General features: G+C 46.5%; 10 protein-coding genes across 10 annotated transcripts; 6 read left to right on the forward strand and 4 right to left on the reverse strand.

Moving 5' to 3' along the window:
• Window positions 1-137: 137 nt before the first annotated feature.
• Window positions 138-2,725, forward strand: AOL_s00083g335 (uncharacterized protein; the record flags this gene model as incomplete). Its single annotated transcript, XM_011125514.1, has 3 exons — window positions 138-1,015; window positions 1,124-2,381; window positions 2,441-2,725. The coding sequence occupies 3 exons, from the start codon at window positions 138-140 to the stop codon at window positions 2,723-2,725; spliced, it is 2,421 nt and encodes an 806-aa protein (XP_011123816.1).
• A 649-nt stretch (window positions 2,726-3,374) lies between these two features.
• Window positions 3,375-5,669, reverse strand: AOL_s00083g336 (uncharacterized protein; the record flags this gene model as incomplete). Its single annotated transcript, XM_011125515.1, has 9 exons — window positions 3,375-3,462; window positions 3,531-3,703; window positions 3,757-4,067; window positions 4,133-4,657; window positions 4,728-5,059; window positions 5,129-5,203; window positions 5,251-5,332; window positions 5,413-5,557; window positions 5,625-5,669. The coding sequence occupies 9 exons, from the start codon at window positions 5,667-5,669 to the stop codon at window positions 3,375-3,377; spliced, it is 1,776 nt and encodes a 591-aa protein (XP_011123817.1).
• An 893-nt stretch (window positions 5,670-6,562) lies between these two features.
• On the forward strand, window positions 6,563-10,014 carry AOL_s00083g337 (uncharacterized protein; the record flags this gene model as incomplete). Its single annotated transcript, XM_011125516.1, has 6 exons — window positions 6,563-6,606; window positions 6,665-7,093; window positions 8,368-8,408; window positions 8,471-8,634; window positions 8,704-8,958; window positions 9,019-10,014. 6 exons carry the CDS (start codon window positions 6,563-6,565, stop codon window positions 10,012-10,014), a joined length of 1,929 nt encoding a protein of 642 aa, XP_011123818.1.
• A 738-nt stretch (window positions 10,015-10,752) lies between these two features.
• Window positions 10,753-11,649, reverse strand: AOL_s00083g338 (uncharacterized protein; the record flags this gene model as incomplete). The annotated part of the gene is made up of 2 exons (XM_011125517.1): window positions 10,753-11,031; window positions 11,101-11,649. The coding sequence occupies 2 exons, from the start codon at window positions 11,647-11,649 to the stop codon at window positions 10,753-10,755; spliced, it is 828 nt and encodes a 275-aa protein (XP_011123819.1).
• Window positions 11,650-12,016: 367 nt separating this feature from the next.
• On the forward strand, window positions 12,017-14,514 carry AOL_s00083g339 (uncharacterized protein; the record flags this gene model as incomplete). Its single annotated transcript, XM_011125518.1, has 2 exons — window positions 12,017-14,265; window positions 14,334-14,514. The coding sequence occupies 2 exons, from the start codon at window positions 12,017-12,019 to the stop codon at window positions 14,512-14,514; spliced, it is 2,430 nt and encodes an 809-aa protein (XP_011123820.1).
• Window positions 14,515-15,423: 909 nt separating this feature from the next.
• Window positions 15,424-17,597, forward strand: AOL_s00083g340 (uncharacterized protein; the record flags this gene model as incomplete). Its single annotated transcript, XM_011125519.1, has 2 exons — window positions 15,424-15,457; window positions 15,742-17,597. 2 exons carry the CDS (start codon window positions 15,424-15,426, stop codon window positions 17,595-17,597), a joined length of 1,890 nt encoding a protein of 629 aa, XP_011123821.1.
• Window positions 17,598-19,196: 1,599 nt separating this feature from the next.
• On the forward strand, window positions 19,197-20,171 carry AOL_s00083g341 (uncharacterized protein; the record flags this gene model as incomplete). Its single annotated transcript, XM_011125520.1, has 1 exon — window positions 19,197-20,171. One exon carries the CDS (start codon window positions 19,197-19,199, stop codon window positions 20,169-20,171), a length of 975 nt encoding a protein of 324 aa, XP_011123822.1.
• Window positions 20,172-20,700: 529 nt separating this feature from the next.
• AOL_s00083g342 (uncharacterized protein) lies at window positions 20,701-21,071 on the forward strand (the record flags this gene model as incomplete). The annotated part of the gene is made up of 3 exons (XM_011125521.1): window positions 20,701-20,770; window positions 20,853-20,932; window positions 20,994-21,071. The coding sequence occupies 3 exons, from the start codon at window positions 20,701-20,703 to the stop codon at window positions 21,069-21,071; spliced, it is 228 nt and encodes a 75-aa protein (XP_011123823.1).
• Window positions 21,072-21,864: 793 nt separating this feature from the next.
• Window positions 21,865-22,752, reverse strand: AOL_s00083g343 (uncharacterized protein; the record flags this gene model as incomplete). Its single annotated transcript, XM_011125522.1, has 1 exon — window positions 21,865-22,752. The coding sequence occupies one exon, from the start codon at window positions 22,750-22,752 to the stop codon at window positions 21,865-21,867; it is 888 nt and encodes a 295-aa protein (XP_011123824.1).
• Window positions 22,753-23,747: 995 nt separating this feature from the next.
• Window positions 23,748-27,434, reverse strand: AOL_s00083g344 (uncharacterized protein; the record flags this gene model as incomplete). Its single annotated transcript, XM_011125523.1, has 2 exons — window positions 23,748-27,218; window positions 27,300-27,434. The coding sequence occupies 2 exons, from the start codon at window positions 27,432-27,434 to the stop codon at window positions 23,748-23,750; spliced, it is 3,606 nt and encodes a 1,201-aa protein (XP_011123825.1).
• Between the last annotated feature and the right edge of the window lie 560 nt (window positions 27,435-27,994).

Below are 27,994 nucleotides of genomic sequence, written 5' to 3' on the forward strand. Positions count from 1 at the left end.
ATACTTGTCGTGTTAGCGTTGACCTTAGCTCCGCAGACTAGACTATCACGTAGTCTCGTGACCACACCTTTTGTTGGTGTTCATGGACAACCTCGAACTTCACGACCCCAATTGTCTCGACTCCAAACACCAAGAATATGGCAGACAGTCCAACTATAACTCCATCCTCTCCTACAGCCCGAGAGCGCCTCAGTGGGATGACCATTGATGATGAAGAACGAATCCCTGAACAAGAAGATGAGGAGGAAGAGGATCTCTACAGCTCCCATCCTCTCCCACCACCCCGGAAACCAGCTTCAAAAACAGCACCTATTTTCGCAAACTGGAAACGAAAACAGCTTTCTCCTGCTCCACCGTCTTCTTCAGCTGTGAACTTATCGTCAGACCCGTTTCATCCGTTAAATTCCTCTCAATTCCCAGCTCCTAGACCTCGAGAAGCTCCTCCTCGCGGTCAACCTACCCGACCTGCCGCCCCACCGAGGATATTAGCGGTTGATATCCCAGCATCTTCGCTACGACCTTTAGCTTTCAGAATTTTTACAAAGAAACATAACCTTACGTTAAAATCCGAAGCGCTCGCCTTACTCTGTAGCTTCATCGGTCGAAAATGCGGCGCGGACTGGAAGACTAGTGGTTCGGCCGAAAAGCTCCTTGAAGAGGTAGCTCGAACCTGGAAAAGGAATGAAGGTGCAGCCGCGATCCTCGTGGACGGGAATGAAGCTCTCAAAGCTGTGATTAGGGACTTGGAAGTCGAGGGACCCAGCGCGAACAAATCTAGCTTACTCACTAGAGGTGAAAGCTTTGATTTCGCTGGCGCAAGTGGTATGAACGCCGCTTCACTAGGTGGAGACGACGAAGAAGGATCTTCGCAACAGCGACAATCGGCACAGATGGTGATTTCTTCAAAGACTGGACCGAATCTCGAGGATATAAACCCTAGGGATTACATCCATGTAGTCGACGCCTTCACACAGCCGAAATACAAATACAACCAATCGAGAAAACAGTTTGAACGGTTCGTCAGCGCCTATCTTAGCATCCTATTCTCTTCTTTCAACTTCATGGATCCGGGCATAAGTTGACTCTAAGGAACCTTCTATCTCTTTCTTTATATATAATTCAGAGCACCAAAACCGTCATTACTTCCCGATGCTACCTCGAAAGCTCAAGTATTCTTGACAAGATACTATCTAATCCACCACCGCCTCCTTCGTAATCCTTCATTCCAACCCCCTACTTTTGCACCTTCGAGTAGCATGACATCGCGGGGCACAAAGACCTACTTCAAAATCACACCAATAGCCCACCTCCTCGGTCGTAGCGGCAAACCGTTCTTCATATTCGGATTATTGTCAACCTCTCCGGATACTGGGCAACTGATGCTAGAAGATCCAACAGGGTCAATACAGCTGGATACCACACACGCAAGACCAATACCCGAAGACGGGGTATGGTTCTGTCCCGGAAGTTTTGTAGTCGTCGATGGAACTTTTGAGGCGGATGGACGGTTTACGGCGTATACTATCGGGCAGCCGCCGAGTGAAAGGAGAGAGACTTCGGCTGAAGTATTTGGCCATATGGATTTTCTGGGGATTAACATGCCCTTAGAATTTTCGGCTGGTGGTGGGGGTGGAAGAGGGCTACGACTTGCGGAGAAGAGACTTGCGAATGAAGGGAAAGGGAAAGTGATAGTGCTGAGTGAAGTACATTTGGATTTACCGAAGACGCATGAAGCACTTACGAAGCTGTTTGAGAAATGGGAGAGTGAGGCGAATGGAGAGGATGAAGTGGAGGTACCGGCTGTGGTGATCATGTGTGGAAGGTTTGTGAGTAATGGGTTTGGAGTTGGGAATGGGAGTTTGGGGTATAAAGAGGCTTTAGATACCTTCGCGGTCACAATAAGTGCGTTTAATACGTTACTTACAAAGACAATATTTGTGCTTGTGCCGTCGGATGGGGATCCTTGGGGTGCAGCATTCACGGGAGGAGCGAGTGGAGTGTTACCTCGAAAGAGTGTCCCAGATGTATTCTCCGGGAAGCTCAAGAGGGTATTTACGGTAGCTAATTCCGCAAATAAGAAGGATGGTGGAGGCGGGAGGGTAGTATTTGGGAGCAATCCGTGCAGGGTTGGGTATTTCACACGAGAGATTGTAGTGTTCAGAGATGATCTGGGTGCAAGGTTTGCGAGAAATGCAGTGAGGTTTAAGGCTTTAAGCAGCGATGATGCTACCGACGGACCCGCTAATAAGGAAAAGGGGGCAGAAGGGCACGAAATGGATGTCGATGGACTTACTGGAACCGTGCCTAGAACTCAGCAGGAAGAAGATGAGACCACCCCGGTACAGAGTGGGGTACCGGACAGCGTGAAAATGGCGAGGAAGGTATGTTATCCCCATTCCAACAGCGGGAAATATACAGGACTAACCCATATTTTCTACAGTTGGTGAAAACGATCCTTGATCAATCCTATCTCTCGCCTTATCCCGTCAACATAAGGCCGGTGCTGTGGGATTATACCCACGCTTTGACGTTATTTCCTTTACCCAATTACTTGATATTAGCAGATTCTTCTACACCCCCGTTTACAGTTACCTACGAAGGGTGCCATGTTGTTAACCCTGGGCCCTTCTTGGTGGTAGATGAGAGAAGGAAGGGGAGGTTTGTGGAGTTTGTAGTCGGTGCTCAGGCTGGGGCTGGCGGGAAAGTAGTGGATTTCGTTTACTAGGTCGGTTTTAATACTATCTAGATACGGCATTCGGGCTCAATATACCTTTTAATCTAGAGTATCTTTAAAATACTTCGGATCCAAAATAATACCCGGTTTTTACACTTGTAACCAACCGGCGTTTGGGAATAAGACTTCTCAGGCGCACAAATTATGCTTTCGAAATTTCGGGAGTCCCATATTGATTTAAATCCAGAACGATGTAAATTATGTCAGCATCGTAGAAACGGAAGCAGCCATCTGTACCGCTTTACCAGGCCCGCGAGACCTCCTAATTAATATTAATTCGCTACCAGTATGCACATAAGCTATATCATCTGTCTTCACAAATGTGGTATTTTAGTCTTCAATTGCGTTGTATCTACAAACCACCAAAATTGATATTCAACAAGATCGATTCGCATTTACCACCGAATTGAAATCCAGAGCCGCATCATAATACAACAGATCACTTGATCGCTCATCTCATTTATTCCCGCTTTACCAGCGACATTTCGCTATTCATTAATACAAAAAGCTTAAGGGAAAGGGGAGGGGGGATTGTGTATGAAAAACAAAATCCACCACAATTGTACAATACCAAAGACCCGCCAATCAAAAAGGTCATCTGAAAAGAAAACAAAAAAGAAAAGGGAGAAAAGAAGAAGTCTTATAGATTCAACTCCTCATTATGCACTGTCGTTCCATCGTCTCTTAGATGTGCTGATGAATTTCTGTATAGGCTTTGCCACATAAAACTAATTGAATAAAGAAGGGGGTTAGTTTCTGCTAGATAGGGAGGCTTTGAGTGTCACGGAGAACTAACGCTTCACTCAATAACAGTCCAATATCCTTCTCGCCCCATTCTTTGGTGGGCAATGACTGTAAGAACATCATGACTTCTTGGAAATCCATCTTTTTAAGCTCTGCTGACCATTTCACTAAAAATGCCGCACAGACGTAAAGGTGGAATTCCGAGAAACCGGAGTTACCTTCCGACTACACACGGCCGTTAGCCCATACTCCGTAAAATATCTATCGTAGAGTCTTACCATATATGTATCCCACATCCGTATCACGTTCTTCACGCTGAACTCTCGCATCAACATACAATTCATCCATCGAAAGCTGAACTGAATAAACTGGACTTGTACATCATTTAGATGCTTCGCTAACCCGCTGTCTATCCTTCTTACTAGATCTCGTAGTTGCGAGACCTGTCTTTGTATCCCAGGCTGTGAATGTATATAATTATCTTGGATCCCGTCTAAAAGTTTTGTTAGGCACCAGAAACAGTCTGCACTGACGACGTCTAGGACCTCTGGTGGTAATGAACCCGGATTAAATGTTTCGACATCTCCTTCTAAAATCCACGGTTTTGGGTTAAAAATAGTACTCGATCTCGTCAGGAAGCGATCAAAGCCTTACCTATGTACGCACTCAGGAACACCTGCCAGAAGGGCGTTACAAGATCGTTTATACCTTGTACGTACCCGCTCGCCGGATGCCGTATCGCCCAAACGTATAGTATCTTCTCTAGGCACCTCTGCGTTGTTTTGTGACCGTATAACGGTATATGAGGATTTGTCCTTGGAATATCGATTGATATCTGGTGCCATATCGTCTGATCCATCCCTGCGTCACCTCTACTAAACGCCTGTTTCGCACTATCCAGATACTCCTTCCGTTTCCGCTCTAGAGTGGCTACTCGCCGGTCAGAATTGGCGGGAAGGTACCCTAGGAGGAGTTGCCAGGCCATAGGTCGAAGTTCGTCGGGAATTCCACCCCAAGCTAGTGACCGTAGCTTTGTTAAGTCGACTGTTGAAGACTGTAGGACGGTTTTGAATTTATTTATGCGCGATATACGAGCGTTCATAGCTTCGATTTCAGCGGAAGAGTGGACGTCGGTGTTTATTGGTGGGTGATAGATCATATGTAATGAATTTCCGGGGTCTAATATCGAGTCCTTTCTTTAACGATGTTCTCTTTGTTATTTGGGGTACTTGTATGGATTGGTCCATACCCCTCACTAAACCTTCAAACTGTGCCTTGAGACCCTTTGTCCTTTTTTTGGCGAGCGGATACTCGTATCCTCCACCAGCTCCCTTTGAGCCTTTGGCTCCCGATGGACGACCTTCGATACTTGTGACACCGGCCATACTTGCTATGCTTCCTAGCCCGCCAGTGACTGTCGTCTCCTTGGGGACAGAGGCATCGTTGAGATCCAAGCCCCAGTCGTCGTCTGTCTGAGACATGAAAGCATTGTAACTGGCAGCCGCCGTAGTAGGAGAATGAGATCCACCCGAAGGAGTAGATTTATGCTTCGAGTGGGTGGGAGTTTTGGGTCGGGCAGGACTTGGCATTGAGAGGTCAGCCTCGTATTTCTGAGATTAGTTATCGTGAGATATTGGGATTATGCCGTACGTGTTCTCAAAGTTCAACATATCAGCATAGGAGTAAGAAGCTCCAACGACCTTGGTCTGCGAATCCGCCGGAGGCCTGTTGAAAAGGTATTAGAAACATGCTCTGGCGTACAATAGTATGACAAGGTATGGTTACTTGTAGGCGCCATCTCGATGGGGTGTGGAAGTATTGGACTGAGGAGAACGACTTCGCCAGAAAGAACTTCTGCACAAGACCAAAAAAAAATATCAGCAAAAATCCCCGGATTATACGTAGGATAAGAGGTGGATGGAGTGATGGCGTACTCGGACCGGTCTGTAATTGTATCCTTGTCAAGAGAGTAGTAGTTTTGGGATTAGCAATCGGGTTCCTGGGATTCTTGTCACAGTACAGCTTCTCGGGAGAGCAGAGCAGGATGGAGCCAAAATACGTGCCAACTTGTACCATCTCCTGCAGCGCCCGTTAGCATGGAATCGTGAGACCAAGATTCAGACTAGCTGGGGATATCACGAAATACCTGTGCAGGACCCGACTGTGGTTTCTTGCTTCCTCCTCCCCACATTGTGTCTATACGTCCGTGCTCCGTCTGTTATCGAAAACCGGCCTTCACTCAATCGAAGATTAGATGTAATTGTTGAATGTGAAAAGGTTGGGTTGGACTGCCGCTTGGGACGAACTCAAAGGACGTATGGTGGATTACGGGCGGTAGACGGTAAGAATATGCGAACCAGACATTGTCGAAGCCGTTAATTGAGAATCTCGATGTTTATGTCTATGGTCATAGTCATGTTCAGCCAGGCAGGCCATGGAGGGGCCTTCCGACTGGTCACGCAGCACAGTTCTTCTTCCAGAGCCCTTTTTGGGGTACGAAACGGCGGGCAGCCGGCGCTGAACCGACCGAACAAACCGACGCGCTAAACCGGGCTGGCTGGCTGGCTGGCTGGCTGGCTGGCTGGGTTTCCTATTTTCTGTTCGGCTGGACAAATTTATTTTCTTCCCCGTCATCCATCAACTACCAAACCTCCTTCCTTCCTTACAGCACATCACATCATAACCTCCACTAATCCATCTTCCCTCCATCACGATCATCATTATAATCCTCTTCACTATCGCCTGCCCTCTCGACACTCCTTCCGTTTCGGTCTCACCCTCGAATAAATCGCTAACAAGTCACGACTTGCCGGTCTCGTTTAACCCGACGCTGTTCTCCTCAAAAAATTTGCGTGACGAGTTTGACTCCATGAAACAACTTTCCCCCTAAACTCTTTCACTCGCCATCAAACTTCCAATTTATTCTTCCATCAACCCCCGTTCACCATCACCATTGCCTCTCAATCATCAATTCAGTGAATTATATTACCGAATTTCTGATAATTTTATCGTTCCTGTGACTGACATTGCCGATCTAACTTCTCATCTACTTCGCCTGGTTGGACGCGACTACGATATCTCACCATGGATCACGATGAATACGCCGACGAGGCTATCTTTGATGACCTGTATGTTTCCACAATGCAATTGTTTTTCTTCTCTCTGACACGTTTCCCCTCCTCGTAGCTATGACGAAGAGCCTCAAAATGCTACAACAACATCGAAGCCAGCTGCTGCTGCTACGGCGACTGTAGTAGCACCGGCGGCCGCTCCAATTTCGACTTCACAACCCGACCAGAAGAAATCAGCACCGGTTGCTGTCCAATCGGTAGACACGTACAATGAGCATAACCTTGATGAGTATACTCCTGCCGACCCTCAGCAATCGGGCCAAGGCGGGAACGTGGACTATTCGGGATATGGAAATATGAATCAGGACTACAACGGCTATAATCAATCCCAAGGTTACGGAAATGATGGAAATGGCTGGAATGAAGATCAACACGGCATGAATTCAAATGGGCAGGGCCCGTACGGGGACGGATCAAATATGGGTGGTATGCATAACCAGGGGCCCTCTGCCGATGGAGGTAGCACCGCCATCAAGGAAGACGGGTAGGTCACTGACATCTTTTTTGAAACCTTTTGTCCTATATCGTGAAAATGTTTCTTGGGGCCATGGCGAGAACCTGCTGCTAGATTAAGCACAACTTGCGATTTGCTGGGGTTTTCACGACACGCAGGCTTCTGGAACGGGGTATTGCAGCAGGGGAAGATGATAGCTAGCGTGATTTGATCATGCGATAGTGCTTATGGTCATGTCATCGAGCCGACCGGCTTCGAGACGTTTTTGTCAAGCTATTCACAAACTGGGTCGCCTTGTCAATCCGAGAATCGCTACTCTGGGATATGACAGGTTGGTGGGAAAGGCAAAAGCGTCTTGTCGCAGTCGGTATTGGAAAGGTTGCCCGGCGCCATCCAACAACCACTGGCGAGCTAAAGTGCCTCGTTCAACATCGAGGCACCTATCGAACTCGTGAAAGAGCAAGAGGAGCTAGCGGCGAAAACTGGGGGAAGGCTGAGCAACACGGGAGTTGCTTCGAGGCGAAGCGAGGGAAAAAGAAAGAAAGATATCGGACCATCGGAAGACATTTAGTTCTATAGAACTACCTAGCGCTAGTATCAGCAGCTGTACTCGAGTCATTCTATCACTACCTACCTACTACAACTATCGAGATAGACGAGTAGAACTATCAAGAGTCATGGGAAGATAGAATCAAGAAAATCGAAGAAATATTCAATTACACCGAGTCTACTATGGGGTTATCATATCGCCCCGCCGACACCTTCTTTCTTGAGCAAGAGCGAGATACAAGAGATGGGAACGATAAATCCTTTTGTCTCCGAGGTCTACGTTATGGTGCCGCTGTCGATAAAATTGGGATGGAAAATACCGATGTTGTGCCGCATTTTAGTTGGCTTGGCAGGAGACCTCATTGCTAAAAGTTGCAAACTGCCGCTAGCTTTCCTGATGCGGCCGCCCACAAACCATCCTAGTTGGGCGGTCCCAGGTGCAATGGCCATGATACAAACCATACATGATATCCACGACTTCTTCTCCTACCTATTCTTGTCGGCCCTTATTCTTTTGCTCTCTATGCTACTATTGAGGGACCGTAATACTCTATTACTACCGCGCTATCAATGGAGCGGGTACCCAACCGCTAGCTGCTATCTCTTCTCAGTAGACGAGCTCATACCCTCCCTGCCATAAACATCACTCCTGCCATGGCTCTCCAACATACCATACAACATTCCTTTATTTGTTATGATGATTGCTTGAAATCCTCCGCGACATGATTATAATACTAATATACCACTCTTTCCAGGAAAATGTTTATTGGAGGTTTGAATTGGGAAACTACCGATGGTACGATAATTCTTCTCATATTAAGTTGTATAAAATATTTTATTAATATCGCCGTATAATAGAATCCCTACGCGACTACTTCAGCCAGTTTGGAGAGGTCAGCGAGTGCACCGTTATGAGAGATGGACCCAGCGGACGGTCGCGTGGATTCGGATTCCTCACTTTCAAAGACCCTAAGACGGTCAACATCGTCATGGTTAAGGAGCACTACCTTGATGGAAAGATAGTACGTACAAACTGCCCTCCATTTATCTGTAGCTGAAACATACACCTTAGCTAACATATACGCTGTTAGATTGATCCAAAGCGGGCTATCCCGAGAGACGAACAAGAAAGGACTAGCAAGATCTTTGTTGGCGGGGTCTCTCAAGAGGCATCAGAAGAGGAATTTAAGAATTTCTTCATGCAATTTGGAAGAGTCATAGACTCTACATTGATGATTGACAAGGAAACTGGACGACCCCGTGGATTTGGATTCGTTACTTTTGACAACGAGGCCGCCGTTGATCTGGCACTTCAACATCCAGACTTGCGAATTCGTGATAAGCCAGTAAGTACTCTTTATGTGATCTCCTGTTCGGGATATTTACTTACCAGCTTCAAAAACTAGATTGAAGTCAAGAAGGCCCAGCCTCGAGGTAATGCTAGAGAACGCAACTTTGAGGAAGACAGTGGTAATAACCGCCACCATAACAACAATAACAATAACAACTTCCGTGATCGCGGACACAATAACAATCGGTTCGGTCAAAACCGCGATCACAACCAAGGCGGTAATTCTCAGGACCACTCAAACTTCAACCCCCAGAATACCCCTCAAAACATGCAAAATGCCATGAACCCTGCTGGTGGAAACCCGGCAGCCGGTTACACAAACGGCATGACACCTGCTATGCTTGCTCAATACTGGCAGAGAATGCAACAGTACATGATGGTTATGATGCAACAACAAGCTCAGATGCAGATGCGTGGCGGTAATGCAGGTGGACAGCAGCCCAACATGATGCAGCAGCCCAACATGGCAAACTTTAACCCGCAAATGATGGCTCAGATGCAACAGATGCAACAGATGCAGGGTATGCCTGGCGGTATGAATCCTATGGGTATGAACGGCATGCCACCGCAGATGGGCGGTGGCAACCAAGGACAAAATCCAGGTTTTCCCAGCATGAACCAGCAGGGTGGTTATCAACCTAAGAGCCCCAATATGTCGATGCAACAGCCATATAACGGCGGTGATGGATCAATCCAAGGCGGACAACAGGAGAAGTCGCCAGATCCGAGCCAGCAGCAGATGGGACAAGGCGGTATGTGGAACAATGGCATGTACGAGGACCCTAATGGCAGTGGTGATGGACAAGGAAACCGTGGAATGCACGGTGGTGGATTCAAGGGTCAGAACTTCAATGCGCCCACTGGGCCTAAGTCTGGAGCTGCAGGACCTCCCCCTAATGCGCCGACGGGACCTCGAAATGCTCGTAACCCACCATCTGGTCCCGCAGCTGGTGGTGGTGGCAGTGGTGGCGGCGGCGGAACTGGACCTTTCAGGAACAGCAGCAGAAGGGGCGGATATAGCGGGGGCTTCCACCCTTATCAGAGGAACTAAGACATACTCGTCCTGTTTCGCCGCTTATACATTGCATTTGGTCTGGAGGCAAGACAGCTGCGAGTTCACATTTCCTCTTCAAAAAATATATTTCCTTCCGTATTGTTTCTTTCCTTTTTCGACTATGCCCGGCTCAACCATAAAGATTGTAATGCCCTCATCAACCCCGGCGTTCTGCTAGTCTTTTTATCATTGTTTTCATCTTTCGTAACTCTTACACTTACTCCTTACAACTCTGTTATACAGGCATACCTTTTTTTCTTATGATGCCGTGCTTTCAATTGTCTGACCCGCTTAACCGTTTTACTATTATTGTCATTGCACGACAGTCTTTGTGGTCATGCTTTCCCCACGCACTTTTATGCGCAACGTTTTCAAAAGAAAATTTATCGGAGGCTCGATTTGCTCATTTCCCTTGTTTTTCGTTTCCGTTGCATTTTTAGTACTCAAGGATAAAAGAAAATTAATCAGCTATTTGTGAATTGATAGTTAAGACCAGTGTAAGAATTGACATCAGCAACTCGTCTTGTAATTGGCAAGTACAAGCCATAGCTTCCGAGGGTCCAGGCACTCGACTACCATTACCAATTGACACGATACATGTATACAGCCGCGATGATTTATGGTGTTCTGATCATTTTATATTTAGTACTTTTGTATGTTAAATAGTCTCGTAAATAAGTATAAATTTTCAAAAATATTTACAGTACAAAAAAACATCAAGATATCGAGCCTAGATTAAGCTGACAATCTCATATCAATTGGTTCCCGCCTAGGACGATCACGATCATCCCTATTGCCAGTGGTTGCGCGATCATGCTTAAACCCTTCTGATGACATCCTCTGTTCGTGTAGGAGAATTGACGGGTGGCGATGTACGGATGGCATAAGACCAATTCCGATCGCTCTCCTGATTGCTTTTGATACCTTTCGCTGGTTGGTATTGCTAAGGCCGGTTATAGAGCGGTGTTTTATACGGCCGGCAGAAGTGGTGAAATCTTTTAAAAGATTGAAGTTCTAGAAAGGTTTTTGTTTGTTTGTTAGGATAGCGGTATGCATCGAATTGGAATGCATAGGAAGATATACCTTATAATAAGACATTGGATTCTCCTGCAGCGTCTTGAATACATCATCTTTAAGACGTAATTTTCTGTTGGCGTTGAATTTCTGGTACTCTTCGAAGCTTAAATCTTTAGGACTGATGAATGATCGATCGAGTATGGGGGCAGAGTGTCGGAAGATTTCTGGATCCACACGTTCCATGGAATCTTTGTAGGCGTGGCGGAGGTGGACCAAGTCCTGTAGCTTCTCGACGACCTTGCTAGTGCTAAGATTGAGAGAAGCCATATCCCGGAAAGCACGTTTACGCTGCTGCATAGTCGCAAAATTGGTGGACTGGGGGGGCCTCTGTGAGCGGGAAGCGGGCGCTTCATCGGGAAGAGAAGGGAGGGATGCAGGTGTCTCCGATCGAAGATTGTCCATAATCCCGGCGAACTTGTCATTTGAATTCTCATCCTGAGCCCTAGGAGGAGTAGAGCTTAGAAGCCGTCGGGAGGCCGCTGGGTAGAGGAACGGGAGGATTGGACCGTTCCCGAGGAAGGTCTTAACGACCGCAGTTGACGGGCGTGGAGGCATTGTGGACGAAGTATAATGAACGTATGGGTACGATATCAAGACCGGTTAATTATTCGGGCCAACTGCCAGTAACATGACCCTTCCCAGAAGCCTGCTCACGCCAGGGTCGAGTCGACGATGTCGAGGAAGCAATCGAAGGCGCGAATGGGTCGTTTGTTGGAGGTCGTTGACGGTTGTGGTTGGATGTTTAGGTCATCGGCGGGAACAAAAATCTTTATCGATATGACAGCCGATTGGTTGGCGAGGACGCAGCTAAACCTCCAACCCACACGCCGCAGTGCTGGATAACGCCCAAATATCCCACCCCTCCAATTGCTTCCCCTCCCCCCCTCTTCGGGTGCCATTGATGCCCCACTAGCCGGTCGCTATGAGTGTGACCCCGCGGCTACTCCGTCGAGCATCACAAAGGGTACTTTCGTCATCAATTTCTACAGGGAAAGAAACTGTCTGTCCAAAATGCCGCCTACTCGTTACACGCCAAAACCTTCATACCTACCGACGGCGGCCGACGGTTGTTCCTGGCCTCGGGGCTAGCGTTCAGCTTACCCAAAAGCGCGGCTTTCTAGATTTATTCAAAGCAGAATGGAAATCGACTTTTGAGAAAAAAGTCGAAAATAAACCGCAGAATCCCGGTATCGCTGTGTTAGCAGCACTTACTTTATACGTCGACGAAAAGGCCGGTATGGCACCGACAACCTCGGAATTGATTAAAGCATTCAAAATGATCGTTTTCGACGAGGAACTACCTATAATATTGAAGGATGATGGAGTTTGTTATGGTCTATTACGATGTCTGGAAACCCTTAGCAAGAGAGGCGATATCGACGGAGTCAAATCCCCTGCCCTTGCCCGCCTTCTGGAAAGTTTACACCATCTCGAACACACAACAGCGGTCAGTTTGGCCGGTGCGCTATTGGGTTATATCCGGAGGGTACGAGAACATGATAGACCACTTTTGAGGGCTGGGTTCGAAGCCGTGGTTGCGACTCTGGCGAATACCTACGATTTTAGCAAGGCAATGGGTTTCTTAACAGTCGGAGCGGAGACCTACGGGCCTAAGTTAATAACTGGGAAGGCTTGGTGGCATGTTCTAAGAAAGATTATTGATAAGGATGACGAGGAAGCCCTATTAAAGCTTACCGAGCTGGAAGGAGTCAGAAAACCGAACAACTTGGGCGACGTGGGGGTGTTGACAGGTGCAATGCGGTTCTATATGGATCGAGACGACACTGCAAATGCAAGGAAGTGGTGGGACGAGTTGAAGGATTCGGCGACTAGCGATACCTTCAAAATGATATTTGGGTATGCAGTCGGGCACCCCGAAGATCGAGCTGCGAAGGAATGGATTGAGCATTTGTTCGAGCATACAGAGCTCGTTGAACCTGAAACTCCTCCGAAAGACGAAGCTCGGTTAACAGCCAGGGAAGAGCTCGAGGTTATGAAGCTGAAGTGGAAATGGAGTCAAGGCGAGACAATACATACAATTGCCGGCTTGATACCTTCTATTTCGCCGAAAACGAAGATAGAACTCATCAACGAGCTGGTGGACTTTGCGGTATGGAGGAAAGATGCAACAGCAGCTCAGGTACTACTAGTACTAGCTGAAAGGTGGCGTGTCGAACCTAACAGACGAACACAAGTTTTACATATCCGAGTACGGCTGATGCTGGAGGATACAGACGGTGCCTATGAAGCATGGGAAAGTTTGAAGTACTACAGGCACGCCCCGGACTCAGACGAGGAAACACTGGAGTTACTGCGGTATATGACCAGCAACATCAAGACCAAAGCCGATGTCATCGACAGTTTATATAACGAAACCTTGAAGAGAAAGATTTCTCTGGATGTGGAAACTTTGTGCGGCCTCAGCAGGTGGCAGATATTCAATAAGCCCTTTAATATCATCATCGCGACTTTGAGTCGGGAAATCAACAACTATCACCCGGGGGACCGTATGAAAGTCATTATGCATCTTGGGGAATTGATGGGAATGAAAGATCCAGAACTAGGAATCGGCGAAATGTGGAATGTCTACCTAGCGATGCGAGGATTGTTCCCAGAACTTCCATTGTCAGCACGAAAACAAATAATGGAACTCTTCTTCTCGAGGGGGGCCTCTGATGTCGCAAATGTCATATTCCTGCACATGCGTCAGACAAAACATGCGAAACCGGATGCCGAAGCCTACGCATCTGCCTTCCGCCATTGCGCAAGGCTACAAGACGCTCAGACATTATGGTCAATTCACATACAGTTCAAGGTGGACCCGGAAGTTACACCGACCACTGAACTATACAACTCCTTAATGTATGCTTATAATTCGGTCAACCAACCCAAAAATGCCTTGGATATCTTCAGAACAATCACAAATAGCAAGGAGGGTCCGAATAGTGATACCCTGAGCTTAGTAATGATCAGTTGTGGGCTTGCCAAGGAAATGATGGCCAGCAGATCTCCGCTGATCTGGAAAAACTTTTTGAAGCTTGGGTTCAAACCAACTAGTCACAACCACGCGATGAGGTTGTCTGCGTGGTGTCTGGCAGATAAGTATGACATGGCGTTCAAGGTTCTGAGGGAACTGGAGTCAAAAGATGGATTCAGGCCAAATCGGGAGATGTAAGTTTTGTATTTTTTGTATATTCTTTTCGGGGCGATGGCCATTGCTAACCAAAATACTACTGTAGATTTATGGGATTATATGCCGAATATCAGCCCTCGAGGCGCCCGGAAATCGAAAAGTGGGCACAGGAGAACATCCCAGAGGTGTGGAGGGAGATCGTAGCTGACCCAGAGGAACCGTTGAAAAAGTACGAAGGCCAACAAGATGTTTGGGTGAAGAACGCCCCCGATATCTTCCTGGGCTAAGTTTTGAAGGCTTTGTCCTTATTCTTTTCCGTCTATTGTTTATTGTATATAGTAGCTCAAGCGAATTTATATTCACGGCGGACTTGAAGAGATGGGAGTCCGGAAACTGAGCGGATACGGGAGGGCACATCAAAGCATCTCGACCAAGCGCCAGGTGCTAATATTGTCTGTCGATCATGATTAGTGATATTTTATAACACAGACGCATGCATCTCATACGGATAAAGAATGATTATAGATCTTAGCCTCGAGACCAGAGTCTTGTAGATGGCCGAGCCTTTAGAAAAAGTGACGGAGTCCACCACTCCGATGCCTTCTGTTCCAAAATATAACACGTAGACAACACAGACTGCCTACACAGCCTATTCTAATCCCCATCTAACAGCCCTTCCATATGAAGGCCCTTTTTCTTCTGTTTTTGGGCATGTAAGGCACTTACCCGCTGTGCTTGTTTACCAAAAAGATTGGTGCCGCCACACGGAAATCTCATTACAAGACTGCAAATATGGTGGTTACTTAAGTACACAGTGTATACATACTTTAAGTAAGTACCTAGGTACTTGTATAATATATGGCAACAACGTGATATACTGGCTCACCGAATGATATGAGATGAAGATTGCGGAACTATCATTTTTTCTCTTCAGAACTAGTTATTTGATGGAAGGGAACGACTTGGTACGGCAATAAAAGTATACGTAGTCCTGGTTTGAAGCTGCCAGTTTTCAAATATTGCAAAATATGTATCCTCAAACCATCAACACTATGGAAGATCAACGCTAGAATATCACACCGCACAAAAAATTGAGAATTTTGGAGATCGATTTTATATATTATCTATATATTTGATGTCCAATGAGCATATGAGTCAAGTGTGTGCAGGTATTTGCATACATATTTCTTTACAAAATGCCCATCCGCGGTTTCCCGTTCTTCGACACATGTACCTCGACCACTTTGTAAGCCTGTATTCGGACATGGCTATACCTTTTACTATATTACACCTTTTTACCTAGTTTTGAACTTTGACATCCGAGATCCCTATGTGGGAAATCGGTGCTATAACCATAGAGTCAAATTAGTCTTGTACTGGTCAAATATAATAGTAAGTCGCCCTCGGTAATATATACCAGCCCTGTTATCACTAGTCTAATACCCTGTTACTGTGGGCTTCTATGCACCACTCGACGGAAAAGTCAAGAATCTAACTCAAAAAACGGTGTCTAGTGGACGATTTATTTACAGAATCAGACACCTCGGAGACTTCGAAAGAGTCCGCCCATATTACATCTCTTCCACAAGAACTCGTCGACGAAATTTTGAGGATGTTGTCAATCCGTGACGTTGTGTCCATGAGACGTTCCTGCCGGAAGCTTAGTATTATGGGTCGACATAATTTGATGTGTAGGCTCACAGTTTCTCGGAAATATCATTGGACTAGAATAGACCTCGAGGCATTGCTTTTCTTTGCAAAAGAGAGTTGTCGCAACTTTGATCCGAGCTTGAGGTTGCGCCATCTTGTGATCGAGGTTTACCCACCCTACATCGACCCCTCACCCCAGCTCCCAACTCAGGTCCCAATTACTGAAGATGAACTGAGAAGCTTCCATCAGATATTAAACCGGGCATATGATGCCTACCCATCCGAGACGAGATGCTCAGAAGATCTGGAGGGTTTATTCGCAGAAGCGATTATGTTATTGCCGGATATTGAACGTATCGATATCGCAAACCCAGGCAGTCATACTCTTCTATCCGGCAAAGTCGTCCTATCTCATTACCGAGAATACATACTAAAGGCATTCTGCGATTCGCACGACTTCGGGATGTCTTCAGAGTACCGGCACCGGATAGCAAAACAATTTCTGAAGTTCTATCGACAATATGACGGGTCACAGACAACTCCAGATGGGATCATCACTCGCAAATACCAGAACCTTAAACCCGACTTCGCCTCGACCGTATTCAGGAGTGTTCTAAAAAGCTTCAGAGTGTTTAAGTCCGATAAACCCAAGCTCACCTCATTATGTTACCTCAGAACAGATCGGAGGGATGGATTTATTCCAAATCGTTGGTTCCGAAACGATATTGACGGCAGCGAATATATAAGGGTAGATTTCTACCAGCCGGTAATATCAAATCTGAACAATCTGGTGGTGCATTTTCAAAGACCACCATTAACCGATATATTTCATGTCAAACGCTCGGTAGAACGGATCACATCTTATCAAAAAAATGTTGCTAAATTCATTCTCCACCCGCGTCAGTTGGTTGGGCTTTCTATTGTTTTTAACGACATCGCTTGGACAGAGGAGATAAAGCTCTCTGATGAACTACATCTACCATATGTTCCCTCGATCCGACTCATTTCTCTCAGTGCGACTGAGGGTCATCTTCTGTTCCTTCGAAACTTTCATCTCGACACGCTTGCTTTCAAGAGCGACGATATCATAAAATTCCTCGTCGACCGAAAAGGAACCCTTGCCGACGTCAAGTTTGTGAATTGTGCGCTCCAAGCCCCACGTCAGTCCTGGCAACCTGTTTTCGGGGCTCTAGCGTTACTGTCATTATCCTTGTTTAATTACAGCTCGACCGATGCGCGTATGGCCGAAAAGAGAGACGAAAGGGGTGTATCATATTGCCCCACCGCGATTTCGTGGTTTAGAGTGGAGGGGAAGATAGCGACTGAGGAACACTACTGTGAGCTATTACCAAACGGCTACTGGACGCGTGCGCCAGAATTTAAGGAGAACCCGCTGATGCAGACCAACTACGAAAATGCTATGAAGGCTATCCAAGTGATGGAATCAGTTGTTATATTAGGAAAGCCAGTGCAAACTCACTTAGAAGCTTACGTTCAGAAAAACGCTACCCTTCAACATCCTGGGTGTGTGATGCCGTACCGGCCTCTAAAGGGCCGGTGGGAGGAGGGCCCCGAGGAGTACTATAAGCTCCTCCCAATAAATCCGGGTTTGGTGGCGCTTACGCTTATTTTTATGAGAAGAATAATGGCGGCCGGGTTCGACTATGACGACCCACTTCTAAATATTGGGCGGCCACCATTGGAGGATTTGGACGGATAGATGTTTTCAGTTAGTTTGAGATTCGATGCTGTATTCGGCTTGTACTTGGGTATGCGGAAATGCTTGAGTTGATGTATGTATGTTGCATGTTGGATTGTGGCTCATTAGAGTTAAAAGCAGATCCATGGAGATTCGAGGCTAATCCATGGAGGAGATGTCTGTCTCGAGCTCGAGTGCAGATTGCAATATTGTCGGTTTCTGGAGATTGGTTTCATGCCCAGTCGAGTCAAGGCTCAATAAGTTGATGATCCAAAAGAGTAATTTAACGTTAAATGACGATAGTCATGCATGGTAATTAATAATTGTATTGCTACTTATAATTACTTAGATCGAGCTCGATACTAAGTAGTTAATTAACGAAATTGATAGACCTTATACGTTGAAGCCGTCAGAGGTATCACCCACCTTACCTAGTAATCTCTGAGTTGCAGGACCTATAGCTAGTTACCAACGGGCTGTTCAGGGGCCGCTATAGGCCTGTCATGCACGTATACATTTGGAGGTCACGGTATCAGCGCCAGTCCCGGATATATACCTTTCCTTCCTGTGCCCGCGCCCAAATTTTCGAGTTGTGTGTCTACATGCATACTTCAGACTCAGCCCTACCGATGTCCTTTCAGCCCTACGACAACATCTTCGAAACCCAGCCAATTGGGGGACGGTGTTCATGCATCGGATCATAATTCGCAGACCCGCGAGTGCGATCGAAAAAGGCCATCGTTTTTGTCGGGCCAGCCTTAAAGCTTGTTTTGAAGGAAATATGTCTTTTTTCCCTCCCGTCAAACTTGGCGATTGCGGTAGAGCTGCATGTTTCGTTTTTTGGTAGTTCAGCCATGGCTATCCATCCGCTTAACCTTGTGCTTTTCATTAGTAAAGGTGGGAAGGTGATATTATCAAGGTTTGGGGACCTTGGAAGCGTGAGATATTTCACCAATATGTTAATTAATATTAATACTGCGGGCTAGGTCGTTGAAAGAAGTCGCGCATGGAGACATCTATGATTTCGCTTTACATGGCTATCAATATCCTTTAACGAAACTCGTTGAGGTCTTCAGAATATCTATCCAACGATATCCGATAGTCATACCTACAAAGAAATAATTCTCACTTACCGTCGCTAGGATCAAGTATAGAACACAAGTCCTCCCTGCGGCTAAGATAAAAGGCGGGATTCAATGGTCATATGGACAAAATATATAACTGTTAATGCATTTGTCTGTTTCTAATATTATGTGGCTTGCATTGCGCATTATTTTACGATGCAATGCGTAGCGTTCAGCTCCAGCTGATATTTAACAGTGGTAAAATATACCGACGTCGTAGTGATAACCGTATTGCAGCCATTGATATTTCGAGACCTGTTATGTATTGCTCTAGAAGATTTGTGACGGCGCCGGCGATAAATGTTCAAATCATAGGGTTGCGGAATAGTATATAATAGACCGGATTTCCCACCGAGTCTATAGGAAGCTAGCAAATAGTCAGCGCTATAATACGCAGCACCCTGAAATTTCGAAAATCCTTTTACAGACCTATATTTAATGAATTTATTTTATAACCAATATATCATCAACAGAGTTAAATTTCTATACAAACGCAATGTCGTTCTGTGTTAAGCTCTCCATCGGCTCACCTGTCCCGTATCAGGTACCAACGCTTAATCTTCATGGACACGTCTATGAGATCGAGGTTAGTTTCAAAGAAGGCATCAATAATTATTTTACATCGCCGGAACTCGAATTCGGTGACGTCCATATCGGCGGCCGCCGAAAGCTCTTTGGGGCTTTAACATTCCGCTACTCTTATGACGCAAAACGCAATATTGTTAGAGTCTGCGGTACAGACTTTCCCTCTGCCGATGGCATGGCCTTTATTACTAGGCCAGAGGGTACGGAACAATATGCTTATGAGCACGCCGCAAACGCTGGTTTTGCGGCAGACGAAGTACATCATAACCGAGACTGGAATTACAATTCTCCCTTAACGCCCGGTGCGGCCAAGATATTCAAAGATATAGCCCGCAGTGCCAACGAGGCCCTTATTGCAGCTCTCACAGCAACAAATACCGTTTCTATACAGATTCGCGAGACCCTCCCCGCGGGATTACCATTAGAACATTACTTGAAGCTCTCTACGGTCCACAACCCTGACGGTAAATTAATCGGAACCTTTGACCCTGCTCATAATTATGGTGAAGGAGTTCAAATAAAGAAGCTCGATTCTTATTACGGCGGGAAGTGGAATGTTCCTGTAAATGGGCCCTTCGCCAATGTTATCGGAAGCACTCCAGACCCCACTCATTCAGCTCCATCGTGGATCGCGTTATGGATAGCGGCTTATGGGGGCGTCACTCCGGTCGGTTGTACATCACTTAACTTTCCATCTACGGTGAAGTGCGGCCCTGTACTTATTGGTGGCCATGTTATTGATGGAGAGGTGCCTGCTGCCGTAGCATCAGGATCCAATGATGTAATGATACTTCCAATATGCCATGCTCATAACAACAATAATAAGGTGTATATGGAGGCTATTACTCGCCAAAATGCAATCTGGCTCAGCAACTATATGAACTAGCCATATTTTGCAATCGATGCAATCAATATTAAGATTATTTAAGAAGGAGACAGGAGGGTTTGTTGGATTTTAGGTGTTGTTCATGCCATTTCTTCGATCAATTGTCCGTCCCAGCCCTGTCATTTTAGTGACACAAATTAGTTTAAAAAATACATAAAAAATTGGTTTTTTGATATAAATTAGCCCTGACAGACTTCATGAAACCATAGCCGACTTCCTAATAGGCATTCTGGCTCGAAATATCTGAGACCGAGGCAGTCCGGTTTCCAATACCCGGGTTTCTATTGGGCAGGTAAATGTGTTGCCAAAGTCACCCTTGGATGACCTGCCCCAAGACTTTCAACCTCGGTAACTTTCTCCAGCACCGAACCACAAAAAGATTCTTGCGCTTACAAAAACCCTTCTCCGGACCTCGTGCCAGGAATGATGTCTTCCCACCACCACCGCAATCTCTCTACGTTCTCAATAACGTGCTCAACCTTTCCTCCATAGTTTGTATCATATTCCGCGAAAGCAGATCTCTTCAAAAATGGCCGACAAGGAGTTCACCACCGCCGGTTTGTACATCATTATTGACAGCGGTGTCTACGATGTCACAAGTAAGTCACGATACCTAGCACCGGATGCTACGGAATCGCCGTACTCATTCGAACGAAAAATCCTAACTTGCTGTCCCGACAGGCTTCGTCGATGAGCATCCCGGCGGAAAGAAAATTCTTCAGCGCGTCGCTGGAAAGGACGCCTCGAAGCAATTTTGGAAGGTACAAAAAACAGAACCAGTGCGGTTCTCTCTCTTGCCTATGCTAACATGAATCCATTCAGTACCACAATGAGGGAGTCCTCAAGAAGTACACTGAGAAGCTCAAGGTTGGAAATGTCAAGGAAGCCGCCAAGATATAAAAAATTTTCCGACTTCTTAACATCACCAGCAATTTTCTTAACGTCTTTTAATACCCACCACCACACCTGATTACTAGGTTCCTTTCTGCCGTTATCACCTCCATTGCAGGCGTTGATATTTATATCCGTCCAACTCTTTTTTTTGATATTGTTCCCAGCGAGCGATTTTACCAACTTATACATCTAGAAGGGACGGCGATCTAGATTTAGATAATTTGCAATTTTAGAGATCGCGGAAGCGATTAGAATGCTATTAATTCAACCGCCCTAGTGAGCTAGCCACAGGGTATCTTGCTCCGTCAACCAATCCTTTTTTCTTGTGAGGATCCTAACACTACAGCGATGGCTTACGTCGCACACTTCAAGCACCATCTAACAAGCATATACATTCCTTTCTTTAAGTCAGTGAGGGCGAATGTCTACATCGGATGGAAGATTAAACCCGCTTGCGGGGGTATCATGTTTGCTTCTTGCTGTACTCTCCTTAAAACGGGAGTATGGCTTTATGGAGGTGATGGGTACATGGAATCTGTATCTGGAAGTTTACCTCGTTTGAAATGGTATCCGGCCTCGAGTGATTCCGACATACATAATGTCGTTCTAGTGATTTATTTTGGAGTAAGAAATTTAGAGTGTCTAAACTTTGACCTCATGTTATACATACAGAATTCAAATTGATATCGATGCACTCTGCTTGGCGAATTGGCCAACCATGTACCCCAAGGCCGCCGTGCCAAAGAAATATTAGTCTTCTGCACACTTATTTTGAATCTGATCCATCTATGGTGTTTGATTACTCCCAAAGAACGGCCATTTCGGCCATTTCATCCGTAGTTACTACTTTTTCAACAACATACCCACCAAACAGGCCTTGACACTTCTCTGCAAGAACCGCGGCAAGAAGATGCTTGCATATCGGCACTACCGATTTTTTTGCTTTCTTCTTGCTACTAGATTCAGAATCCAGGGTATAGATGCCGCCATACCAATTGTTCTTATCAAATACACCATCCGATCCCGGTGTATCATCCCCATAATCCTCTTCTTCCCCGTCTTCGCCCCCAATGCTGTTTCCCCCTTGGTTTTCTATATCTTCGTCTTGCTCTTCTCCAGAGCTATTCTCCGCTTCAAACCCAGCTTCATCATCAGGATCGAATCCATATCCTTTATTCTGTGTATGAAGCAGAGTATGTCTCTGATAAGCCGCCAGAGTGAAAGCTATACAAGTACAATTCCACACAGCAGGCCGTACTTCATAAATATATGATTTTCCAGACTTTGGAAACCCAGACTTTTGAGTTGACGTTAACGTAAAATTCGGACCCGGGATGACAAGTGACTGTGGAGGCGGCGGGTTAGAGCGTATATAATAAACCTTTGGAGCTGAAGTCGGAGTATCAACGGTTGTATACCGCTCAACCAGTGACTTCTCGAGCAGATCGAGAGCTGCGAGGAACGTTGTGGGGAGAAGACAATGTGCTGTTAGAAAGATGTTTCTGGATGCAGCTGGGAGGAAGCGGATGGGGTTTGCTGTGGGTATTGGAAGATTTGAGAAGCTGGATGTGGATGCTGGAGGTAATGTGGCAGAGGGCTCTGGAGTTGGTATTTGAATTGTGGCGAGAGAATCGAAGATAGATGTGAGTAGGACTCTTGATGGAAGGTCTATTCCTCCCTTTGACATGGTGTGCAGATGTTTTTTTTAAAATCGCTATTCCAATACAATAGTACTTGATGTTCATTCATGCACATGTTCGTATGCTTTCTAACTTTGGAATCGAATCTGTATAGAAGGCGTGAAACCGGTACGGGGAGGAGTCGAGTCAGAGTTACCAGGCCAAGTACTGTAACCTGAGCCAATGACAACAAATGAAGAAGGAAACCGCTCTCGAAAATGATGTACCCATTTTAGATCTGATTGGAAGATTGGGAATATACAAACGACATGACGAGGATTCTACATGCATATGATGCGCATGCACGACTTCGATGGGAATAACGAGCGAGATATTGGCTATGCATGCGCCAACGCTGGATCCACGTGGAGGTCGTCCAGAAGGGAACACCACACAGGTTTAAGTCCCAAAAAAGGTTCAAAGCTTTGTGGAACCATGATCCATTTTTCAACATCAACCAACGCATATCACATGTGCAAGATAGCTAAAGCCTGAAACTCTCATGAAAGGCTTAAAATTGGAGTTCACCGGATTATTTTCATTCGTGTATTCGGTTTTAAATGGTTTCAACTTGACAAAAGAGATATTATATATTCTTCTCAAACGATAGGTACCCTTCAGATCTTTAGGTGATCATTCCGCGGCCGTTAAAGGGTAAACATAAGCGCCATAATGCATGAAATCAAAAAAACAAACATGAAATCCTAACTAGTATGCGTATCGCTTGCCAAAATCTCAGACATTATGTGTAAATAAGAAATCCTCCGATAGAATGCCAAAAATAAATAAATAAACGACCGAGCTTTTTGTCAGACGCTATGCGCGAAGCCATGAAAAGAGAGTAGATAAGTAAGTGGAGTATAGAGTGGCGTCGGTAGATATTAAGAGCCAAAGACTTGCAAAATAATCATGCTAAAGCCAAGAAATAGAGATAGTGAATCAAATATTAAGGATAGTGCTTGTAAATAGTGGGATTGAAGGGCGTATAAGAAGAGTTGACAGATTATTCCTTGGAGCGGCCCCTACGCTTCTCAGGTAGAGGGAGACTGGCGCTGAGGGGTGCCAATGGTTCAATATACTTGCTGAAAGATGCATGGTCATGCCCATACTTGAGTTTCAACTCAGCGTTCATTTCCTCCGAGTTGTGAGGATTTACTAGTAGGGATGCCGGCGGATGGTCTTCGACTGTTGACGCTCTAGAGAGTCGTGCTGGTGCGTCTTCCCATTGCTCGACTGTGCTTCCTTTGCTGCTTTCTCGGTTGAGCAGGGGGGTTTGCGAAGGGATCCGGTCTCCCACCATAGAGTTAGTGGGGGTCTTCTCGCCACTAGTGTCCTTCGGTTCCTTCTTCAGTTGTGATTCTTGAACACGTCGGGAGCTTCGCAAAACCCTGGTTGTAGGAGGCACGGTAGGGACTGTACCCTTCGTCGTGTATGCTGGCTGAGTTGGGGGGCAGATCGTGTTTTGGAATGAGGAGTTCTGGGTATTCACGAAACTTCGAGCCTTCGGTGTGCTATCAGAGTCATGACTAAACGCTCCCAAGGACGCACTTGCAGGGTCACCATCACCGAGATTTCTGGAGCTGTTCCTCGAGAGGCTAGGGGCAGGACGCCCGTTTAGGGAAGCCTGTGAAACAAGCAATGGGGGCTGTTGTGTAAGCGACATGCTCATTCCTGTTTCATAAATTGTCGGGTGCGTGGCCACCCTTTGTGATCGGTGGGTGTCTTTCCGGCGGCTAGAGGAAGAAGAGGACGAGCGTTGGGTAGACCTCAGCAGTTTTTGATCCTGGCCATCCTCTTTACCGCTAGACTGCGCTGCCTCCGATCCACTAGCTTCCCCCGAGGAACTACTATCATCCCGAGGACCGTCGAGAAGAGCATCATAGTACCAGAATGCCTCATCCTCTACTAGTTTCGGCTTTACGCTGGAGATCTCATGCTTGCTGTCTTGAACATACACGCTTGCTGGCGGGAGATTACGTATTTCAGACCATACACTTCGATAGTTATGGTCTCCAATCTTAGGGCTGGTTGAACTCCGGACGTCAAGCTTGGACTTCCTTCGAAGGCTGCTAGTACCAACTGATGAGACCTGGGTGCTAACTGCTGATCCAGTACGTCGTTTTGAGTTAACGGATGACAATTGAGTATTGTCTCCAGCGGTGTCCCAAGAGGCGCCCATACCCGCAGTCCAGCAATTGGTGATGTACAATCGGTGTGTCGGCCTATTTAGTTGAATTTTCTGCGGTGAGCATCTAACTGCTTGGCTATTCCTTGTCTGAGTATCCGAAGACGGGACGTTTGGAGATCGTGGGCTTTGAGCAGCGCGTAAACAAATATCCTCAGCACAAGTGCCACGGAGGAAATCGATTTTCCAAAACTGCCTACTCATCTCTTCAGTCGATAAGGCACGAAGTGTAAGTTGGTCCGGAACCTTGCGCAAGGGTGACCAATCATATGGAGATTGTTGCTGGGTGGAAATCTCGCTAGCTTCGAAAAGAGCATTTAATACCGCCCCAAAAGCCTTTCGAATAGCTCTCTCAATATCCCGATATTCGCCCCCGGTAATCTCGAGGCACTTAATGAGTCCTCGAGAGTTTAGGCGTTTCCAGGCTCTACCCGAAGGTGGTATAACTCTCGGGCCTCTTTGCTGCTCGAGTAAGTCCCCCTCTTTGGTGGGTCTCCAGGTTGTCCAAGTACATTGTGGAAGAACTATGACTTGAACGACCCAAGGGCGTTCGGTTGATGGCGCAGATACAGCTTCCACCTGCTGAAGGCGCTGTTGTAGAACTCCTATTTGACTAGAAAGCGATTTGATTAAGGCGGTCTGGTTGAATTTTGTTGAAGTGGAACAGGAAGAAGTCGAGGTAAAAGAGGTAGAAGTTGAGTGAGTTCGTGTGAAGGAGGTTGTAGTGGTAAGGGTCTGTTTGAAGGTACCGTCGATGAGTTGGTTGACCTCGGAGCCTCGAGCGACTTTTTTCGAGACATAATTCTTTTCGGCCGGCCCAACAGATGACGGGGTTCGAAGTTCAACTGTTGTAGCATCCCGCTCACGTCTTCGCTTTTTCCGCTTCTTCTTCTCCATGCTTGAGCCTTCTTCTTCCTCATCACGAGCCCGCTTCGAATTCCGGAAACTTTGCTCACGATCCTCGATGTATCTCTGGAACTGATTTTCCATGTTATTGAGCCTCTCTTCAAGGGTGAAGACGTTGGCGCCCATTTCAGTAATCTCTTCTTCCGTGTCATTCTTAAATTTGATAACATCGTTACACATTTCTTCTTGCAAGTCCACCTTTTCACTGATATCATGCAGCCTCCGATTGACGAAAGACTCAGTCACACCTGGGAGTAGGGGTACGGGGCCACTAGCTGGTACAGCAGCTGTCTCCCGCTCCTCTCCTTCTTCTTCTTCCTCCTCCTCCTCGATGACCGCGATCTCTGTGGATGGATTTGGAACGGGTTCTGGCCTCAGGGGTGCAGTAACTACATTGTCAATTGGCGATACTACAGGTAATGGAGTGGACTCAAGTGGTCTGTGTGAGTCCTGGAGTTGGGTTACTGTCGGGACACTCTGTGGGAGCTCCTCTATCCGATTCCGGGGCTCGTCATTTATTGCGAGGCCAGGGTTCAAACGCCCAGCAACTGTTTTGGCAAGGCTTATTAACTGGGCTTCAATCGCCAACGTTTGCCTCTGCAGCTCATCATTTGAATGCTCTCGCTCATCAAATGCGATATATGGAGATGTATCTCTTGTGTCAGTGGGCGCCCCTAGTCGCATCCTTTCTTGCAGGTTAAGCGGGAGAAACGCCTGCGACAAGCCATGCACAATATGCAGAGCACCATTGACTCTTCGATCAAATTCGAGATACCGATCCTGTCCCGTAATAATTTGGGAATCCGCCACAGTTGATGCAACCGTCGCATCATCTGCAGGCCCCTTGGACGAGCCCGTATGCTGCACAGAAACTTGATGGGTCGACTTTGGTGGCGAACGTGTGGATTGTAAAAGAGACCCACCACGCTGCTCCCGTCGCATTTCAGCAAGCACTTGGCCAGCACGACTATTATTACGACTATGGGCAAAATTGAGATGCGGAGCTACCTCGGTGACTGCTGACGAGTCGCCTGATTGGGCGCCATTGGATCCACCCGCATCTCGAGCGGCCCGCAAACCGATTCCAAGTCCGGTGTCACCACCAAAGCTTCCTGGGAGTACTCGAGTTTGGTGATTCGATTGGTATCGTGGAGGATCTTCAAAAGTCTTTGAAAGATTGTATCGATCCGAAGAGTCTTGCGGTTGCGTCGTCATCGGTGTCGGTCTACCATTTGTCAAGGCGACGATTGAGGTCGGACTAGTCGCACCAGACCTAAGCCTTGCGGATCGAAAGCTATCTCCATACTGTTGCTGTTTCTTGGGCTCGCGAGAATCTTCGGCGTGTTTCGAATGGAAGTTTACAAAGTGGCCGCAAAGACACGTCTATATAAAACGACATTTTATGTGAGTTTACAATTGATCTCATGATGCATGATGTCAGTTTTAAGTTACGCAATAACGCACCTTCCGTGCACGCCCCCCAGATGATAGGAGCCCTGTTGAGACTCCATCTTCCTCTTCAGGCATGAATTCCTGACACCCGCAAACAGTGTTGAACTCGAGATTCCGAAAGTTACAATTGCCATGCCGAATAGCCATTGTTGTGTTTCCTCGGGACGTTATCCCAACAGCAGTAGACGGGAAATAATTTGACCAGCTGTTACAAATCCGCTAAATTGGATATAGAAAAGGTAGATCCAGAAGTGAAACGCTCCTGGCTGAAGAGCTAGAGTAGGACAAGCATAGCATTCACGTTCTCCCTTTACAACTAAATGAAAAGAAGCACGTGGAATTCGAGCCTGTTAATGAGAAAGAAAGGGATGCAAAGACAAATTCAGAAGATGCAAAAGAATCACAAAAGAAAGACACGACGGGAAGGACTGCGAGTGAAGAGAAAAATAAACAATACCATGCATCGAACACGAGCTGCAGGAAGAATCGATGAGGAAAAAATTCAGGACTTGGGAAGGGAGGATTCCAGGCAACCCGACTGCTTGGGACCATCCCACCCTTGGCTAGCGAGCAAAACAGCAAATTGGTGTGTTTGGGATAATACTACCAGGCGATATGATATTGACCGGGGTTATTATCAGCCACCAAAACATGACCTAACGCAGGAGAAATACAGCGCGGCCGGTTTTGTGAACCTCTGAAGCAGT

Source organism: Orbilia oligospora, assembly GCF_000225545.1.
Source record: "Orbilia oligospora ATCC 24927 unplaced genomic scaffold scaffold00083, whole genome shotgun sequence".
Taxonomy (NCBI): domain Eukaryota; kingdom Fungi; phylum Ascomycota; class Orbiliomycetes; order Orbiliales; family Orbiliaceae; genus Orbilia; species Orbilia oligospora.